This window comes from Poecile atricapillus, chromosome 3 (assembly GCF_030490865.1).
Source record: "Poecile atricapillus isolate bPoeAtr1 chromosome 3, bPoeAtr1.hap1, whole genome shotgun sequence".
In the NCBI taxonomy this organism is placed as follows: Eukaryota; Metazoa; Chordata; class Aves; order Passeriformes; family Paridae; genus Poecile; species Poecile atricapillus.
Window position 1 is genome coordinate 113,033,502 of NC_081251.1, and position 21,129 is coordinate 113,054,630.

At 43.3% G+C, this 21,129-nt stretch overlaps 1 protein-coding gene across 5 annotated transcripts; it reads left to right on the forward strand.

Annotated features, from left to right (window-relative positions):
* The first annotated feature begins 582 nt into the window (after positions 1-582).
* On the forward strand, positions 583-19,918 carry FERMT1 (FERM domain containing kindlin 1). 5 transcript variants are annotated; one of them, XM_058836645.1, is made up of 16 exons: positions 605-669; positions 3,079-3,210; positions 3,701-3,874; positions 5,380-5,613; positions 7,132-7,278; positions 7,794-8,007; positions 8,446-8,548; positions 9,747-9,854; positions 10,722-10,853; positions 10,992-11,041; positions 13,128-13,252; positions 14,317-14,423; positions 15,005-15,226; positions 15,888-16,012; positions 17,773-17,914; positions 19,018-19,918. In XM_058836645.1, the coding sequence occupies exons 3-16, from the start codon at positions 3,724-3,726 to the stop codon at positions 19,189-19,191; spliced, it is 2,034 nt and encodes a 677-aa protein (XP_058692628.1). In that variant the 5' UTR covers positions 605-669; positions 3,079-3,210; positions 3,701-3,723; the 3' UTR covers positions 19,192-19,918. The 5 variants fall into 5 exon arrangements, with proteins under 5 accessions (XP_058692627.1, XP_058692628.1, XP_058692629.1 ...); XM_058836646.1 differs by lacking the exon at positions 605-669 and adding an exon at positions 695-978 and having other exon boundaries at positions 3,079-3,226; XM_058836643.1 differs by lacking the exon at positions 605-669 and adding an exon at positions 695-978.
* The last annotated feature ends 1,211 nt before the right edge of the window (positions 19,919-21,129 follow it).

Here is a 21,129-nt window from a genome sequence, read left to right on the forward strand (position 1 = left end):
AAATATCCTGTGATACTATCTGTGGTTTGACAGCTTCACAGCTGCGTTGTTCTCACGAGAGTAACTGTTGCCCATGGTGCCTTAAAGATTCATCCTTTATATCTCTGCAGTCTTTTTCCAGGATACGAGTTTAATCTGAAAGATTTTCTTCCTTTATTCTCTCTGTTTCTCTTTTCTGTCATTGGTTTGTTTCTTCTACCATGTTTTACCTCGTCCTTGTACCACCGTGTAACTCAAAAGCTCAAGGCAAGAAGAGCTTTCTGCGGAAATCTGGCTCGCGGAGAAGCTTTTGCCCCTTTCCCGTCGGTTCAATCCACTTTTATGCTGTGCCTCTTCTAACACACCCCACCTCACAAACACACCCTTCTTTTCTTTGCCACTGCACCCCGGAACTGATTTTCTCCGGGTAACCTCGAACTTGTAAAAGCAACACCTGAAGCTGCTCGATGGCCTGGGGTCACCGGTGAGGTGGTGGCTCTGGGTGACCCCGATCACCCGGCGGGCGGACAGCGCTCCTCGCCGCCTTCTCCCACCGCGGGCGGAGGGAAGGGGAAGGGAGGAAGGGCCGCCTCCCCCGGGGGTGCCGCTCCTCCCCTCGCCGTCTCTCAGAGGCCAGGTGGCGGCGAAGGGCGCGGGAGGAGAGGGGAGCGCTGCCGGCGGGGACGGCAGGTGAGGAGCGCGGGGCGCCCGTCGGGAGCGCGGGGCGATGTCGGAGCGCCCCCGGCACGGGGCACCCGCGGGCGGCTCTGCGCTGCCCGCGGCACCTGCGGCAGTGCCCGAGAGCCGGGCTCGCTTCTCTCCCAGCCCTTCTCGCTGCGCTTCGGCGCTCTCCGGGCCCCCGCGGGCGCCGCCTCCGCGGGGCCGCGGCCGCCCGGCACTTCCTCAAAGTGCAAGGGGCGCTGGCGTGGGCGCTGCAGGACGGACCCCCGGGCACCCTCCGAGCTGTGCAAGGCACCGCCAGCCCCAGAGACACTTCGGGTAACATCGCCTCACCCCTCTCGACCTTAACCCCGCGTCGTTAGCACGTTGCTCCAGCACGATTCACATCTTCCTCCGTTCCCACTCAGCGTTTGAAGTTTGGGGCTGTAAAGGGCTAAAATCTGCCGAGAGCTCGATCTGTAGAGCCATTGCTGCTTTTCGATAGCCGCGTTGGCCAAAATGCGCTGCAGAAATCCCGAATGGAGACAGCAGTGGCCTGAGGACACGTTTCTGGCCTGTTTGATCCACCCGTGCCAGGCCTTGCAGCTCCCACGTGGAGCCCAGGAGCTGGGGCGCGTTCCCGAGCAGATCCAGGCTTGACCTGAAGGCTGTAAGATGTGGAGCCCTGACAGTTTGGGTTCTTTTGGGGTTTAATACTGAGGGGTTCGTTGTCCTCGTTGCTTTGCTTGCCCCGTTTTCGAGACCAGGCTTTGTTTGTGCTGCGTACTCCAGTAGATTTACAAGTGTTTGTGTTGCCTTATCTTCAAACTGAAAGCTGCTGGTTGGAAGAGGAAGTGGGGAAGCGCGCGGCTTTAGGGAATGATGGGGTGCCAGGATTAGTGCTCTGAGGTCATGGTTTTCCAAGCCGGTGAAAGCAAGGGTTTCACCCACCCCTTGGGCTGCTCATTTTCATCCATGTCAGCACAGGTATCTGTGTGTAGAATTAGATTGGGAAGCGAAACCATATTTAAAAAGACGCCCAAAAAATCCAGATCAGTTCCTAAATGTTTTCACTGGCCCAAGAGGGCAGATGAGACTACTGCTTTGCTGTAACAATAATGATTTACAGTGGAACAAGAGTGGGCAAAAGCAAAGTTCATCTGCTGGATTGCACCCCTGTGCTACTGAAATAAAATCCCATAGTTCTCATCCTTTGGCTACAGATTACTTTTGAAGTTGTTTATTGATGCCTAAGAGCACGACTAGGGGAATTTTGACTTTTCTAAAGTCAAGATTTTTGTTTTGCTGTGAATACATTGCAAGGACAGCTGTCGTGTGCACCTTGTACTGCACTTGTGCTGAAAGCCTCACCTGCCTGGGAGACCCTCTTGGGAGCTGGGTCTTGGATGCTTTAGGAGAGCCACAGCCCTTCCCCTCCACGGGTACCCCCTGGTCTAGGGCATACCTAAGCTCATAAATCCATGTGGCACACAGCAGCACAAGTTCAAAATCCTTTATCCCAGAGGCAGGAGAGCCAGTGTTCCCAGTGTCCAATACAATGCCTTTATTTACCAAGGCAAGCCAAGCAAACTTCTTGGATAAGTGTCAAGCCTTGTTGGTTTAGTAACTGGTGTATAGGTGTAGGCTGGCACATGTAAGAACCCAATTAACAGCAGTGCTTGTTCCACAGTGTGAATTGGCCTCTCGGAGTCACACAGTTATGAAGCTGCAGTTTTCTGACTTAGGGCTCTCTATGTGTGTCTATAATTTTGGAACTTCAGGACAGACTCCCAGTCCCATCCCAGTGAAACTCACTGGGAAAGTGATTTCCCTCCAAAAGGATGGCTTTGAACTGGTTAGATTGTTCATTTATAATGTTATTTGTTTAAGGGGAAATCAATCTAATCTTTAACATATACACTTTAATTGCCTTTATGTTTGGAATCACTTTCCATATTAGTCAACTTTGTCATTTCCACCCTATCTCTATTATTATCCCTTTGATAACAAAGTTTCTATCAATGGCATTGACATCAGGTTTTAAATTACAAAATACTTGTTTTTAAGAAGATCTGCAACAACCTGTAACGTTGTTACATCCATGCTGGCTTAGTTATTTTCTACGTTAAAAGGAGTCTGTGTAGAGCCCCTTCAGCAACAGTCTGTGACCTGAGTTCTTGTGTGTTGCTGAAAGTTTGCAATAAATGGATTTCATCCATTTTAGTGCTTATGCCTTAGCTACAAAGGTTTGTTTCAGGACTGAGAGCTCATGTGCCTTCTCTCACTGGTTAAATATCACAAATCCTGCCTGCAGCATCAGTTACCTTACACCTACAAGCTCTTTCTACAGCAGAACCCAGCTGATGATAACCAAAGCTTCTACTTGGAGCATCTTCTCTAGTTTGTCTTGGCATGATTACTGTTCACCTGTCCTGGCAGGAGCCTGGTGGGATCTCAGACGATTCACCCTGCTGAGAAGGACACGTGCCCACATCCCTGTGCAAGTCAGCAGGAACTGCAGATCTGTGCCTGGATAGTGCTGGCAGAGAGCCACTAAAGCTGTCTCCCCTTGTATGTACCCAAATAGGTAAAACTACTCTCTGGATTTGGTCCCATGGGATCAAGCTGGCAGAACTGCAAGTGTAAACTTTGATTTGCAGTGAAAATTACAGCCCTGAGTGTACAAGTCAGCAAAATGCCATGGTTCACTGGAGAGATCCCACCCACACTGCAGGCTTTACAGTGTCCAGGCTGGCAGATTAGCACTGGATGGTGGGCAAACCTACCTAAAACTGAGCTGTCTCTACCCAAATCGAGGCGTCTGGGTTGGGGGTGTGGCAAAGTCAGAATAAAACCAAAAAATCCCACATTCCTATCTTGCAAGAGCAATCGCAAGAGCAGAGTCTAGTTCAGAGGTAAGAAGATAACACTTCCGAAGTTCCATCCAAGGCTGCTGCAAAGTCCTGGCAGCATGGAATGATGTTGAGACTATGGAGAAATGCATTTGTTTCAGAGAGTGGAGGAAAAACATCCTGTTTGTTTGGCTGGTTTGCTTTTGCAGAGCTTACACAGACCTTTCCTGAGATGGTTTCCTCAACTGAATATGGGTCACACACCTGGGACCTCTTGCTGACAGTTGATCATCAACATGAAGATGTAGAAAAGGAGTTTTTACTACAGGTCACAGGAGACCTTCATGTTGGAGGACTGATGCTGAAATTAGTAGAACAAATCAGTGAGTAAAGACCTGTTTAATTTACACAGAGTTACTGAGCCGTATGTGCAGCTTTCCCTCTATGAAGAAAGGCTTCTGTGTGTTTTGAAATGGTACTGCCTCACTTCTGTGTCACGGCACAGAGCGTGGAGGTTCTCAGACTCAGGGTTTTTGTGGTCAGAACCCCTCCCTGTGTTCTACCCCCTGTGTTACCATAGTGCCAACAAAACTTTGGGTTTGCCTTTCAGTTAGACAAAAATAATTAAACCAGGCTAAAGATTTAACTCCCTCTCCAGAAGGATGTTACAGGTGTGTGCTTTGGGGGGCAGGAGAGGTGGGTGGTACCCTGTTTGTCCATGGCAGTCAGAGAGGATGAGTTGTTAAAAGGCACTTCAGAAATTCCTGTTTCCTGTGCTATTGTGGCATTCCAGCCTAAGTCTGGGCTATGTTACCCATTGCATAGATACAGTAGGGAAGAGCTGGGAAAAGTCAAGACTGGCCAAGTCAAAGTTAGGAAATTAAAAGTAAAATCCCCTGTGTACAAGCACAGCAAGGGAGCACAGGAAGAGAATCTGAGGTCACTTCTGTCACCCTCTGTGCACACTCAGACACACGGTTCAGCCAGAAGCTGATGGTAGCCAGAGTTTCCACTGAGTCAGAAGAATAATTTTTCACAGTAATTTCTTTTTAAATACTCATCTGGTGTGAAAAAAATTATATTAATATTTAAAGCAAATCTGTAACTGACTTGTGTCAGCAGCTCTCTTGAGACACAGCTCTTACCAGGGGAGTCCAAAACAGGACAGGGCTCTGCTGTGTTATGGACATGCTGAGGAATAGCCTCTGCCTCATGGAGCTGATGAGGAACAAGGATTGATGGAAAGACTGAAACAGCTTGACCAAGATCACACAGAGGCATTTTGATATTGATATTTTTGATATTTTGATATCTGGAAAGTCATCTAATCTTGGAATTCCCATGGAACTGAGAGCAGCTATACTTTATCCCTTTCCCTGTGCACGTGCTGCTACTTAGCTGCGTGTAACCAAGACTTCCATGGACTCAGAGCTGGTTCTTAACACTCTGGAGATGAGCTGCTCAGTGCTGCTGCCAGGAGGCTGTGGAAGAGCTTGTGCCCATCTGGGTGTACAGGACATTTTGTAGGAGGATTTTCAGCTTGCCCTGACAAGTTCTGAACTAGACCCCTTTGTTGTTAGTCCTTGTCCCAGCACAATCCATTGTGTATTGCACCATATTTAGCACCAGATTCAGGAGATGTTCTTTCCCTGTGGATATCCACAGGACCGAGGCAGCGCCACAGTCAGCACCTAGGTTAGATCTTCAGGGAAAACAAAGTTGATTCCCAGTGACTGCCACAAGAATTCAGCAAACAGAGTCTAGATTGGGACCTGTAGTTGCTGCTTTAGTCTAAAGAAATATTCCTGTTTGCAGAGACCTGTTTCTGAGCCAAGTGTTTTGTATATTTGCTCTATAGTTTGTTAGTAACCATTTTGTATTTTCCTAGAAATAGCACAAGATTGGTCAGACTATGCTTTTTGGTGGGAGCAAAAAAAATGTTGGCTTCTGAAAACCCACTGGACACTGGATAAATGTGGGGTGCAAGCAGATGCAAAGCTGATCTTCACTACTCAGCACAAAATGCTGCGGCTTCGCTTGCCAAACATGAAGACTGTGAGACTGAAAGTCAGCTTCTCTTCCATGGTGTTCAGAGCTGTCAGTGACATCTGCAAAATGCTCAGTAAGTAATGACAAATCTCCTCTGGCAACTAAGCTGGAGCATTTCATTGGGTGACTTTGTTTTGATGTAAAGTCCTTCCTCTCAAAACTGTTTAGCTGAAAGAGGAATTTGAGACAGATTTGTGAGGGTTTCAGTATGCAGTGCACGTCAGTGGTTCTTGGTCTCTGGTGGAACGTGTCCCATGAGCTGCAGGAGTACTGGATATCAAAGCTGGCTAATAACTGAATAGTCAGAACTTTCTAGGAATGTGTTTCTTGTCCTCTTGAAGCAGGACTTGGTCCTGATTATTCTGTAGCATTTTGACTAAGAGTTTGAGATTGTCCTACAACATGCCATCATGACCACAGTCAATTTTACCAATGTCCTACACCAATCAATGTCCTACACCAGCCATCACCTCAGGCAATTTTACTGGTGTCAACTGATTTATCACCTACTTTCACAAACATTCATGATATCCAACTCTGCCTGTTATATGTGTTCACTTCAGATGTAGTGTGTTTTAAATGTTCAAAACTTCTGTATGCCCAGATCTGTTCAGGTCAGGGTATACCTAACAACCCCACCCCAGCCCATGAATGTCTCACAGCACTGAGTCCTCCAGTCTTGACTGGGGGAAATCTTTCCAATAATGGAGTATTTCCAAGTTCAGAGTTTGGAGCATGCCCGATGTGTGCCTGTCATCAATGGGAATCAGTTGAATCCACAAGCAGTCTTCAAAATCCCTTTGGTTTAGGGTAAAATAGGGATTAAATTCCTCATCTTAATTTAGATCTTCAAAGCTTAATCCATTAACATGCTCATCTTCAGAAGGAATTTACTGCCTCATATTGATCCACTTTCAATTTCATCTCCTAGCAGTGGATTGTGAAAGGTGTAGTGTCTTTATTACACCTAACAGCTCTGATATAATGATGCCATAATTGTCCAACTGGCACTTGGCCAAATTAAATATTCCTATATTTTTCCTCCAGAGTGAGTCAGTACAGAAACACTGTAACTTTGAATGAGTGAATACTGTCAAAAATGTCTTCACTTCCCCCAGGGTAAAAGTGTTTTTCAGAAATGAAGTGCCAGGTTTGTGACTGGCTGAATTAGTAGTGCATTAGAGAACAGTGAAAACCAAGACAGTATCTTGTATGAGAAATATGTTGAATAATAAAAGGCATCAACCTCAATTGCAGTGGTTTCTGCTTATTCATAATTTAGATATTTCACAGAGGTTATTATACTTATAGGTGACTGCAGAGCTGTTAGGGAGGAAGAGCTTTTTCCTGGCATTCTAAAATGCAGTTACACTTCCTACAAAAGAAGATTTAAATCCTGTCCAAACTCACTCTTACGGCCCAAAGTCTTTGGCCTTGTTATAAAATTAGTGGATTTTCTACAGCTACTACTTTCAACCTGCTAAAAATAAAGTCCAGATTGCAACATGAAGCTTCCTGAAATGCTGTTACCAACCATGGGTGCTCTTTAGGATGTCATCATCTTGCTTCACTTCCCAAACTGCCTTTGTAGATATCAGACGGTCAGAAGAACTCTCTTTGTTGAAGCAGTCAGAAGGCACACTCAAAAAGAAAAAGAAAAAAGACAAGAACAGCAAAGAACCAGCTACAGAAGATATCTTAAACCTGTGCAACTCTCCAGTGAGTTCTGGATTACCAGGTAATGAAAAATCAATAGGATTTTATTGTTCTGACTGGAAGTCAAAAAGAGGAAGAAATTCTTTGTTATGCAAAGGAGGCCAGTTTCACGTAGGATGGTCTTGGAGACACAGTGGGCCTGAAATCAGTGGCTTCAGAAATCTCCAATGTCAGTATTTCCCTCTTGTCTCTAGAAATGTTTTCCTTACATTTCCACACTAGAAAACAGGTTGTGGCCCTGCACACAGGGTGTGCTTCTGCCCTTTGAAAAATAATCATGAAATTTGGCAGCCTGCAAGGAAAATGAGGAATAAAGGCTTGAAACCGTGTGTTTCCCATGTCCAACACAACTGAGATCTCACAGAGCAAGAAAGAGCATTTCTGTCCTTGAGGTCACCTTACCTGTGAAAGGACAAGGCCAGCTGAAAACAGGAGAGATAGGAGACTGTCTTGAAAGAAAAGAGTTCAGTTTTTATGATAGAAAGTAGTGGACAGGAGCATTTTTCATGGAAATAACGTTATACTCTTAACTTACAGCCAATCCAGGTTTATACAGTAAAACCATGACACCCATTTATGATCCTGTCAGTGGGTCACCAGCTTCTTCCACAATTACTTGGTTCAGTGATGGCTCCTTGACTGAGCAGAGCTGCAGCATCCTGGCCCTCAGTCATCCCACCTGTTCTCCGGAGATGCTGGCAGAGATGTACCAGCCACGGACTTTGGCTGACAAAGCCAAACTCAATGCAGGGTAAGGTGCATCTCCTGACATCCTTTGGGTTCAAAATGAGGAATGATGTCATTGTGCAGGCTCTGGGCTAAAGTCTGTTGTTACATGAAGGCAAATTCAGTTGAGCACGGTGGGCACAGCTAAAGGACAGTTTGGATGGCAAACTCCAAAGGCTCTAAGTAGACAGTGGAAAGAGACATGTGGATAAGTTCAATCATTTTGCATTAAAAATAGATGACTGAGCTGTGCACAGGTAAACGCTGCTTATTGTATATACATAGAAAATGGATGTTGGAAGTCTATATGAATGCTCCACCTTTTTGAGTTACATGAATGTTCCCTAGATTTAGAGGAATTAGAGATGTTTGTTCCCACTTTTGTTTCACAATTGCACTGGAGCTCTGCAGGTGTGATGGTTTTTCCTGTGCAGATGAATCTGTGGGTTGTTTTCTTCCACAGCTGGCTGGATTCATCTCGATCACTTATGGAACAAGGTGTTCTGGAGGAAGATCAACTTCTTCTACGCTTTAAATATTACACTTTCTTTGATTTGAATCCAAAAGTAAGAGCCTTGTTTTTATTGCTATTCATTGTTTGCCAGCTTTCATGTCAAGGAGTTATACAGTAATATAGAATATATATAGCTCTATGTAGAATTTTAGCTGGAATTTGTAACAAGTCCTTCAGAGCGATCAAATTCAGCTTCTTCCCCTCAGCTACGGCTGCACTTTTACCCTCTGGACACTGAATCACTGTTTCTCAAGTGAAATGAGATCTTAAATGTAAAGATGGGAGCTGAAGAGCACCAGAAGCAGTATCCCTATTTCCAGAGGTGCTGATTTACTTTCTGAGTCTCTTTTAACAGGAAAAATTAAGGGGAAAACTCGACTAGCAGTATCCTAAGTGATGTAAGGAGTCCTGATTTTGGAATTTGCCTTAACAATGACATTCATATTGCGCTGCCTTCATTGAATTTCACAGGTTTTTTGGGCTGAAGCCCTCACAAGAAATCAGGGCATTTTTCAGTTTATCTGGCATGTTTTTGGGTGAAATAGCACCCCCACTAAAATCCAAGTACATGTCTCAACTTCAGCAGCCCAAACATTTCCCTTCTTTGCCCTAGCCAGCCCTGAAGCCATAGGATGAAATAACCCAAAAGAGCTTCAGGCTACCTTACATCTCACCTCTGCTGGGAGAGGTCACACTCCAGGCTTTACCCTCCCATCACCTACATTTCACCAGCTCTGGGGCTTGAACATTGCTGTGAGTCACTCCAGCTTATTAATCAAGTACATAATAAGGAATAATCACTATCCAAAAACCAGATAGTGAATTAAAGCAGATCTGGCAAATCTCAAGCCAGTGCAAAGACAGAACCAGAACTGAAAAAGCCAAGAGAGGAAGAAAGGAAGTGAGGAACAAGAGAGTTCTGCAGGTCACATTCGAGTCAGCCGTGTCACGTGTGGTTTCACATCTTGGTTGCACCAGTCCAAGGCTTCCTGCCCCAAAAGGGGATGTTGAGCCTCACCTTCTGCCTCAGCCAGGGGCTCCTGGTTGTTTTTCTGTTGGCTCAGCAAGCCCTGGGACCGTGCACACAATCACATGAGCTGGTACCAGGCAAGGAGGGGAACATGGCAGAGGTGGGAGGAGGAAGGAAACAGCCACGGCGGTTCAGCCCAGCGTTAGATCAGCTGCAGCTGATTGTGAGTTTGTGCCTTGGGGGTCACTGATGAGTGAGCAGTGTTTGCCCTTTCCTGCAGTACGACGCAGTGCGCATCAACCAAATATACGAGCAAGCCCGCTGGGCCATCCTGCTGGAGGAAATCGATTGCACGGAGGAAGAAATGCTCATCTTCGCTGCGCTACAGGCACGTACTTGAGCCACATTGCAAAACCTGTTCCCTCAAGAGGCAGGCTCAGGTTAGGACAAGACTAGGACAGAGCCCAGGCCAGAAGCTCTGCTTGGATTGGGGGTCTGCTCTTGGGGTGAGAAAAAAGCAGCAGCATCCATCAGCTAAAGAAACTAAACTCAGTAGCAGCACTAACACCATTATTCACACAATTATGGAAACATTTTACTAACATTACCTGCAACCAGAATGTAACTTTGATATCAGTATTAGTATGAGGTGTTGCTTCCTATACCAGCTACCATCCCTTCACCTCTTCTTCCTGAAAATTCCTATAATGTACCATGTGTACGCCATGTGGACATTTCCCAACAGACAGGAAAAAAGCCACAGCACAATGTGAAGAGAGGGACACCATGGAGTACTTGGAAATTTAACATGACTGAGCATGGCTTAGTCTCTGACCATAGGCAATAAAGCACAAACCTTCATTAATAATAGATTCCTTCCTTCTAAATAGAAATGGAGCTGCCAAGAATTCACAGCCTGTCACTGCAAAACACCAGAGAACCTTGCTTCCAAGTTTCCACCTTCTATGGATGGCAGGACTAGGGATCCAAATGTAGCACTGAGTCAGCCTCCCAGAACAGGGGCAATTATTCAGCAAAGGAATACAAACACTGATAAATAAAATAGGAAACCATTATCAGCCATTGCACAGGAATCCCAGTGGGCATGGCTGCTTCCCTGGGAACACCCCCTGATTCCTGCAGAACTGCACACAGTTACCCAAGACCCAGGAGACCAAATGATCTGTTTTCAAACCCTGTGATTGTGTGTTGATAATTGATGTACTGACTATTGGATACTGATGTTTTATTTTAGTACCATGTAAGCAAGTTATCATTATCATCAGAGACACAAGATTCCACCTGTGAACCAGAAGTAGATGAAGTAGAAGCTGCCCTTTCCAATCTGGAAGTGACACTGGAAGGTGGAAATAAAAGTAACATTTTGGTATGTCCTCTGAGATCCCAGAATTCCTTTTGCTGTGCCAAATCTGTTGACTCTCTTGAGACTTCCTGATTCTTGATTTTTTTAACGGTTGATTACAGAGTGCATTGTACTAAAATTATTCCTAATTATTCCTGATAGGAGGACATCACAGACATCCCAAAACTTGCTGATAGTCTCAAGCTAGTTAGGTGAGTTGTTAAAATTAATAATAAAACATACAAAACCAAAAGCTTAACCTTACAAGAGATCCCTTGAGTTTTTCATTCCAATGTAACAATCTTAATAAAATAATCTGACAGTTATAAATTGACAAATACCCCAGATAGGTCTAACCAGCCTAATATTTTCTTCCAGTCTTTCTTTTCCTGCTTCTGACAATGTTCCTTGGCAAATCTTTCCCACTCCTGGGATGCTGGGTAACAATATTTGTACTTATTAAAATATCCTGCTGTCTGTATTTCCTAGTGCACATCAGTCATCATCTCTAAACAAAAGAGCCTAAGTTTTATTTTCAATCACGTTTACTTTTTTTTTTGCCAGTAGAAAAAAAAAAAACAGAAGAAACTTGCAGTTCTCCCTGAAAACAATTTCTGAAAGTAACCCCAGGGAATGTATTTTTTAAACAAAAGAAACATCCAAATTACCCCTTTCTCACCAAACACAGAGTCTGTTTTTTCTAATATCAAAATGAGTTTCTGTGATCCCATTATATACTATCTTGCTTTATGGGTGATTTAAATGACTATGGAGACCTCAAGTCTGTAATGCCTTTTATCACAAAACAGTCTTTGTGTTTTAGAAAGATAAAGTGTTCCATTGTACAAATATTTATCAGATTCATTCGTTGACAGATGGTATTTTTAATCTGGGAACTGAAAACTGCACCTGAAAAATGTTAACTGTTGTTAACTGCTGACAATTGTTAATTATTAATTTCCAATTTGGAATTTTGACTATGAATGTGGCTTAAGATGAAAGGGAATTAAGGCTTTTAACAATGGGTTATTTGATTTTCCCCAGCAGTAGAGCAGTTTGCTTTTCTAAGCATTCAGCAGTTATTTTTCATCATGAAAAAGTTCCTATATAAACGATAAATCACTTACCAAACCTAAAGTATTGTAGAATCCATGTAGGGTGTAAAACTTTATTCTTTAAACAACAATACTTCGTGGCTGTAATTATTTGATTAATTATAAACCTGAATGCAAAGCTGTGTGTGTCCTATTGTTTACTGTTCCTATGGTGAGCTTTATTCCTATTTATTCACAGTGTGCACCACAGTAAATGCTGCTTTCACATGGGGACAGTATTGTGGAGAATTGCAACCTTTTCTTTCAAAAACAAGAAAAAGCTTTCTAGAAAGTTTTCAGCAACTTTTTCAGGGATAGAAAAGAATTTTATCTGTCTAAAAAAATGATAGTCCCTTATCTTTGAAGAATGTAGCTAGATTGGAAAACTAAAAGCCAAATTTATTTGGTAGTTTTGAAAATATGAGTTTTTTTAATTTAAACATAAAAAGTGCCATTTTCTAGAAAGGATTCTAAACTCAGATTTTTAGGAAGGGTCTGGAGGTACATATAATAAGAGGATATATAGTACATCACTGTTTTCCAGATAGTTCTATATTCTTCTATAATCTATTCATCCTCTTAGATTTAAAGGGAAATACTGGAATTTCTTTTTCTTTTTTCTTCTTTTTCACTTCATTGACAACCTTTGTCACTAGCTGTGAAGTATTTCTCTACTCAAATAGTGCTAATACCTCTGGTTTTCTCTCCCAGAGGGCTACAGAGCTTCTATAAACTTAGTGAAGGAATACAATTTTATTGTGTTAGATAATACTCAGATTAAGCCAAAAAAAGCTGGTCTCGGCTTCCTTATAATGAATATGAGTTGGTTTTATGGGTGCAGATATTCAAGATAAGGAACTATGAAAAACTGATGCCAATTCATGTTAATAAATCAGGCTTACATTTCTATTACTGAGTTCATGGGAAAAATTAGTCTGTTAGAAGGGAATGGCTTTTATTAGTAATGGAAGAAATAAATGAGAAAAATCATAGATGGGTAAAATCTGGAGTAAAAACCACATCCATACCTGGGATAACCTGGATTGGATCCAGGCATTTCCCACCTCCTCACTGACACAGGGTGTCATATCCAACCAAAGACATGGGTATGACCTTGAATTTCAGAGGCTCTGTAATATTTGTGAGGCACTTAGCAATTTGTATGTGTTGATATAAACAAATGAGATTTCTTTTTTAATGGTAGGCCCAAGAAGCTGGCACTCAAAGCTATCAAGACATATTGGTTTGTCTTCAGAGACACTTCAATATCTTATTTTAAAAACAAGGAATCTGCACAGGGAGAACCTATTGAGAAATTAAACCTAAAAGGTAAGAACTCTTTGTTTTTTCTGTTGCATCTGTGAATAAAACAAGAAATCCCTGCTAGACTCAGGAAGGCAGCATTTAGACTCACAGCAGCATTTAGTCTGGGAGCTTTTTCAGTTCCTGAGACTCTTCAGCAGGCAGACTGCACCTGCAGAAGAGGCTTAAACAGAAAGGAGTCAATAGTTTAACCTGAGCTGAGATTATCAGAGCCTGATTTGTAAAATCCCCTGTACTACTGAATTCTTCAAGATGAGTCAGGTAGGGAATGTGACTTGTGGGATGCTTTATTTCCAAATACTTTCACTCTGCATTCAGTGGGGGTGTTCCCCCATGTCCTTGGCAAACCACACTGGCAGCAGAGGATCAGGGATGACGCCATGGGCAGGAATGCCAGAGGCTGTCCCTGCATTCTGCTGTGCAGGGACAGCTGCAGGAGCTTCTCTGGGCCTCGCTTGTGTTGTGCATGGGGATTCCCATGGCTACAACCGGCTGCTGGAAGAGGAGCCCCAGGTATGCACACAGACACCAGCACCCTGTACAGCCTCCATCTACATCTGCTCCTGCAGGAACATCCTTTGTTCAGCATCAGGGAATCAGTGATGGCCAGGACTCATCCTAGAAGAAACCTTTGAAATAGAAGATTGACCCCTGTGAACAAATGGCTCTGCATCCCAGTCTGCATATCCTCAGTAGGTCAGAGAATGCATGGGACAAACAGCCAAGGTGGCTGGAACCTCACCAAGTAGCCTCTCCCACCAGCTCCCCTCCATTTTAAGTGCCGAGTGCTTCCTAAGATCAGGCTGAGGTTTTGGGAGCACTCACATCCCATCACTTCCACGTTGACTCACGTGCTCCCTGAGCTCGGAGCATTCATCACCCTGGCAAGCCAGACCAGACAGTGAACTGGAACAAAACCCTTTCATTAGGGCCTAAGCTTCAAAAGTGTTGGCCCCTAGTCTCAAAGTAAAGCAAACACGAAGTACTGTTCCTTAGTGTTAAAGCAGTAATTAAAGTTACTGACATAATAATGACATAAATCAATTTCCTTCTGATTCCCTGTGATCCAGGATGTGAAGTTGTACCAGATGTAAATGTTGCAGCGAAGAAGTTTGGAATCAAATTACTAATTCCTGTTGCGGATGGCATGAATGAAGTACATTTAAGATGTGATAACGTGAGTAAAAAGACAAGAGAAAATTTGGATTCAAGATTTATGGCAGATTGTCCTGTTCTAGAATTTGAATAGAAAAATGAGGATGCTGCAGAGAGTTTATAATCTAAATCTTTAGAAAATTTAAGAATGATGTGGTGGCCTAACAAATACGTAATTGTTCTGGTGACATAAGGACAGTAAGTAATCTGTTTATCATCAGTTGCCAAGTAAAACTGGTAGGAAAAAAGCCAGAACAAACTATCTAAAAAAAATAAAATAAAATAAAAAGAAGTTACAGTATTTTGTTCCAATGTTGTCAGAGAATTGATGTTTGGATTTTGTTTTCTTTTTCTTAATTAGAGCTCTCCCCATTCAGATGAGGAGAGCATGATAAGGATTTCACATTAGTTTTCATTTTATCAAAATGTATCAGATCAAATCATGTAAGAGGTGTTCAATAGGTGAAAACCAGTCATGCAATTAATTTCCAAGAGAATCTATTTCAAGGTACTGGATTTCTTAGAAAATTTAAAACCAAGGTGTTATTGGAAGTAGTCCAATCAGGAAGGAAGAACAGTACCAAACAATTATCTTTGTTTCAGGAGGATCAGTACGCTCGGTGGATGGCTGCTTGTGTTTTAGCCTCCAAGGGCAGAACCATGGCCGACAGCTCCTACCAGCCCGAGGTCCAAAAGATCCTTTCCTTCCTCCAGATGAAGAACTGGACCATGTGTTCCCAGGCTGCCTCTGAGCCAGAGAATGTAGATATGAAACCTGAATGCTTCGTCTCACCACGCTATACCAAAAAATTCAAGTCCAAGCAGGTATCCTGAGTATGGCTCAATGGCTGGGCGTGGGTGATTCCGGTGGTTGCTTAGGGATGCAGCTGGAAGCAGCATTTGGAATCCATGCAGTACAACACCCTGCAAAAATCATTTGTTCCTTTACAAGAGGTCTTTTCTTCAAACTGAACACAGGGACAGGTGTTTTGGCACCCTCTCCAAGTATGTCTCCTACATCCACACCCTGGCTTAAGTCACCCATGATGTTCTGCTCCTGGTAACACTGTTCCTGAAACTCTCTTCAGAGGAACAAAGGAAGGATTTTGGGGACTGCAAGCTACTGTTTGCATCTGAATCAACAGGGTCTTCAGGTCCTCATGCCCTTCAAGTCTTTCCTTCCACCTAATTCCTTGTCCTGCTTTTGCTGTGCAAGAGCTCAGCCTGCCCATCCTGAGGAGGGTCCCCAGAGCAGTGTATGGAGCCAGGGCAGTGCTGCATAAACCCAAACCTGAAACCTTGCTGTCCATTCTACCCTTTGCCCTTGGGATGTGTCCCCAAGTGCCCTCTGTGCTGTGTCTGCACAAACAGTGACAACAAAGTGTCTGAACACAGCATCAGACCTCATGATTTCTGATTTAGTGAAAGCAACAGGATTTTTATTCTCCAGTCAGCTGAAAACTTTCTCTCTTCCTGTGTTTCCCAGCTGACTGCCCGTATTCTGGAAGCCCACCAAAATGTATCCCAGATGTCCCTGGTGGAGGCCAAGCTGCGTTTTATCCAAGCCTGGCAGTCTCTCCCTGAGTTTGGTTTATCCTACTACATTGTAAGGTAATTGCACTCTCAGTCATGTCAAGCTGTTGTAACGTGTTCATGCTCAGTGATTTGCAGGAAGTTCTTTGACTTGACACCCTGTTCCAAAAACATTTTCTATTTCCCACCCCCCCCCCCCAACTTTTTTTAATTTTAGTGATTTCCATACTGCTGGTTTTTTCTACAGTAGTAGCACCCAGTAGCTCCAATCCTGGACTCATAATCTGCATTACATCTGTACAGACCTCTTGGGTTTAGCCTGAAGAAACCTCTCACTAGCATTAAACCCTTACTGTCATAAACTCTACAAAATGTATAAAATGCATGTCTAATTGGTGTTCTCAGGCTTGCAGGATGTGTTCACTCTTGACCTTTGTTCATTGCTGTATGATAGAATGGTGATTTCTTTTGTATTTAATTAAGAAAACAGCAAATTATCCCTTTTTAAGGTTAATCCGGAAGAGCAGTGAGCACATGAAAGGTCCCATTGTGTTCACAGCAGCTTCCTTGGACACAGCAGTGATCTGACCTGCAGCCTTTTCTCTTGACAAAACACCAAAAAGCTGGAAAGCACTGACACAACCATACTTGGAGGCACCTTCCTTAATTTGTGCTTAGCACCACTTCCAGGGCTAGCTCGGAATCATCTGTGGTATAAACTGAACCAGCTGGGAACTGTGCTCTGGCACAGAGGCCAGCTGGCACAGAACAGCCCACATGGGCACTATTAAATTCTGACTTCCCAAAATCCAGCAGCCTCACATGAACTGTGAGATCCTTGGATATTCCAGCTTCCAAACTGTACCTGGGAGTCACTTGAGAGAGCACTACTTGTTTGGAGCCAGAATTCTCCCTGAATTCCATGCCCAAAAATGCTCCCTGATCCTGTTGAATTTACTAACACAGGTACAGATTTTTTGCCCCATCTGTCAGCATTAATCCTGTTAAAAACACAAATAAACCCAACACCTAAACTGCATTTTGTAGTGGTGAATTGCTACAAACTGCTGGGCAGTATCTCAGTGGATCATTATGCAAAGCACAAATTGTGTCCTGGTCACATTTTTTCCTTAAGGTCCAGTTACATCTAAAGAGAGAAGGTTCATAAACTATTAGAAATACTGAAAATATTCAAACTGGCAGATGAGATTTCTTTCAGCTTTCAGCATGAAGGTAGAGGAAGAATGTTTCTTTACCAGGGTAATCTATTCCTAGTCATTCCCAAGTGAAAAAAATCTGTCCCTCAAAGATTCTGATGCTTTATTTACTTATTTATTCATCTCTAATCAGAAAAAAGTTGAAATGCTAAAATGCCTCAGAAATTTTGTAATGTGATTTATACTCAGAAACATGTATATATCAGTTGTTTTGATTATATAATTTAGGTTAATATAGGTTAATATAACTAGAGGAACATGTTTCAACATAAAAGCAATAAAGCAACAAAAATTATTGTTGGCATTTTTTCCAGTAAAAATATAATCAAGTTCATGCATTTGGGAAGAACAGTATTTTTTTTAGCAGGAAACAATGATTTGGAAAGATTTCAGCCAGATCTACCTTCCTGATTATTTTCCATCTTACACCATGGCTCACCAGCCTACACTTTTGCTTTATAATAAATCCTGTTCTAAAGATGGGTCCGAGCTCTCCTCAATCCCAGGCCATTGTGACTTTTCCCACATTTTTTGCACTTCCAGAGGAGAGCAGCTGGAATGTTTCTCTGGCCAGAAATCATTGCAAAGCAGATCTGCTGAAAGGTTTTGGGTTTTTTTCAGGTTTAAGGGAAGCAAGAAGGATGATGTGCTTGGGGTGTCCTATAACAGGCTGATACGGATAGACATGGCCACAGGAGATCCTATCACAACGTGGAGGTTCTCCAACATGAAGCAGTGGAATGTGAACTGGGAAATTCGCCAGGTAAACCTGGAACAGCTCTGTGTTCAGTCCTTGCATTTCACACACTCAAGGATGCTTTCAGAAAATATTTTCAAACCTCAGTGAAGAGATTTTGAACGTGTTGTGACATGTGATTAAACAAGCTGTCTGCAGTTTTTCTTAGTGGAGTCTCTAGTCAAAAATCAGAAATTAAAAGATTGCCAGTTTTAAAGGTTCCTACCAAGCTCACTCTTTACAAGTTGTCCGTGATTTTAATGGGATGAAATAGAGACTCCAAGGTGAATACCAGCATATTTGTTTATATCTGTCAGTAAAAATCTCATTTTAACTCTAATGCATCATACTCTACATTGTGGTGGCTCAGTCTCTATTACAGACTATTACAGTTTGTCTTTCAAATCCCGAATGGAGATTGCAAAGCCTGCAACTGTGTCAATGTGTGGTGCCTGATTTGGGGTTTCAAAGTTTGCATCCAGCTCTATAAATTATAGATTTCTGGGGTGGAACCAGCGTGACCTGATGTAAATTGAAGCAGCCTGGGAACTGTTCCTGCTTAAGGAGTTTTACACATCCATCTGCAGGAACCAGGAGAGATCGGATACACTCCCCACTGCTCTCCTGCAGTACTCCCTGCACCACAGCCTGTAATTCTGGGTCAGGTTGCTGGGTTTATATTAAATCATTCTCAAAAAAGGCAAAATCCACAGTGATCAACTGACCACAGTTTGCTGCATTTTAAAACTAATGGTAGCTGGAAACCAAAACCGGGACCCCAAAGGCTGATTTAAGGTCAGCAATGGACAGATTAAACATTATTCCTTAGACAAAGAGTTGGGAGTGTCATTCCTGCTTTTCCCAGCGTTCACTTTATATGCCATTGGAAAAAAGCTAAAAGATTTCGTTGCTTGCTTGAACAAGCACAAAGATCTCACCACAAGAGGGCCCTGATGCAGCAGCAAATCCAAAACCAAGCAGCCAAAGCCCTGAGCATCCAGCAGACCCAGAACTCTTGGTTAGCAGGAGCAGATAGTGCTTTGTCATGGTATTTGTGATCCAGCTGTGCTCTCACACTTCTCCTTCTTCCCACCTTATCTCTGTCTGATTTTGCCACATGTTCTCCTTAGGTTGCCATCGAGTTTGACCAGAATGTGTCCATCGCTTTCACGTGCCTGAGTGCAGACTGCAAAATCGTCCATGAATATATTGGGGGCTACATCTTCTTGTCAACACGTTCCAAGGACCATAATGAAACACTGGATGAAGAACTCTTCCACAAATTAACTGGAGGTCAGGAATGAGTTGAAGTAAACTCTTTTCCCACTGCCTGCTTCTTCTTATAGCTAAGACTACCAGAGATTAAACAAAAATATCTCTGATTGTTAATTGCTGGCTACTAATTATTGTACATGTCAGTCTAGTACTATGACTGGGACTGTTGATAGTTTTTTTTAAATACTGAAGCTAAGGTCACTGGATGCAGTATGGCAACTCCATCATCAATACTTGAGAAAATTTAATTGTCTTTGTTTTCCTTTTGTACAGCTCAATGTTTTTAAATAAACAGTGTCTAGCTACTGGACATTTTTTTTAATCTAGTATTTTTAATTGCAGCAATCTGTTTAAGCATTCAGGGCATTTAACTTGAGGATATGGTACAGTGAATTTTCTTCTCTGTTACAGCCAGGCAACTTCCATTGTTAAACTGGCCATTGTTAAAGATCCCAGCATGTATCAGAACTGAAGCTGAATAAATACCTATTTTAAAGCTCCATGGCTTGTCTAACACTTGCCCTGAGAACACAAAACATTCCAAAGTCCTGCAGACTAAGCTATCGAAACTCCTGTAGAGATTACTTAGTTGCTCAAAAATGTAGTACCCGTGTCTACCTTCATTCACTGAAGTGGAATCCTGAAAGCTGGACAAGCTGCAGAGCATTCATCTTGGCAAAACTAGATCCAAAAGGTTCAACTTTTGAGGAACATTGTTACTTATCTGGTTGAAAAATAAGCTTTAGGAACTACCTAAAACTATTAAAGAGGCCTCTGAGTGTGAGTGTTTCTATTTTCTGTCCCTGTTACTCTGTTTCACTGTGACATCTCACTGAACTAAGCTGTTCAGCTGAGGATCTGGAAAGCCTGTAGAAATGATGTGATGTGTGTAATGCAGAATGCAGAGAGTGATGCTCAAAGGGCCGGAGCCCCTCTGCTCTGGAGACAGCTGAGAGAGATGGGGGTGCTCAGCCTGGAGAAGAGGCTCTGGGAGGACCTTGGAGCCCCTGGAAGGGCTACAAGAGAGCTGGAGAGGGACTTTTGCCAAGGGCACACGGTGACAGGACAAGGGGGGATGGCTTCCCATTGACAGAGGGCAGGGCTGGGTTGGATACTGGGGAGAAATTCTTCCCTGTGAGTGAGGGTGGTAAGGCCCTGGCACAGGTTGTCCAGAGGAGCTGGGGATGTCTCTGAGGAACCAGATCTGAAGCCAGCAGCTCTGCCTGCTGGAAGGAGCCACACACATCCACCAAAGTGAATGAAATTTAGTATTACCCTGTAAAGCAAGGACACAGTAAAGCTGGGAGAATTCATGAAACTACTGGACAAACCAAAACTGGTTTCACATATCTGAAGAAATACAATGGAAAGGTACTGTCGTATCATAAAGGGATGCTGCAGAAATCACTGCATAAATTCATAAACATTACTGGAAACTGAGAGCCCTGATTTTCATGCCATGTGCTCTGCTTTTCCCCAGCCCCTGTCAATGGGCTTCAGTGCAATCACTCTGTTTGTGCAGTTCAAACTACAGCTTTACATTTGCAAAAAGATAAAAATATGGTCTGCTTCCCAGCCCTCTGTTCTTCTCTCTCCTCAGCACATTTTGCACAGGCTGAAGGACCATTCAGTTTCCTTCAGTAGAGAACTCACTTGTGACCTGCTTGACACAAGCCAAGTATGTTCCTCATGTTGTGAGATCCACCCAAGTCCAAACACTGGCCATATTTAAAGCCTGCCTAAGTGTGCCATGGGAGAGCTAAATGCTCATATTAGTGCCAGCACCTCTTCCACAGACAGCAGCCTTCCAGATCAGGCTCCACTTAGGCTTCGCAGTGAGGATCTTGACCATGCCTGCATGGGAGCCCTCATTTGGCAGTGAGCAATGCCAGATTCCTGTGGATGTCTCCATGGGAAGCACAGCCCATGCCTGGGACTCTGGGAGCAGAGCTTGTCTCGGAGTGCTG

Excerpts from the sequence above, each read along its gene's own strand:
- FERMT1 (XM_058836644.1), top strand. The coding sequence starts at position 3,724 with ATGGTTTCCTCAACTGAATATGGGTCACACACCTGGGACCTCTTGCTG. Across the intron at positions 7,279-7,793 it reads AGTGAGTTCTGGATTACCAG|CCAATCCAGGTTTATACAGT; the intron begins GTAATGAAAAAT and ends CTTAACTTACAG. Across the intron at positions 9,855-10,721 it reads TCATCTTCGCTGCGCTACAG|TACCATGTAAGCAAGTTATC; the intron begins GCACGTACTTGA and ends GTTTTATTTTAG.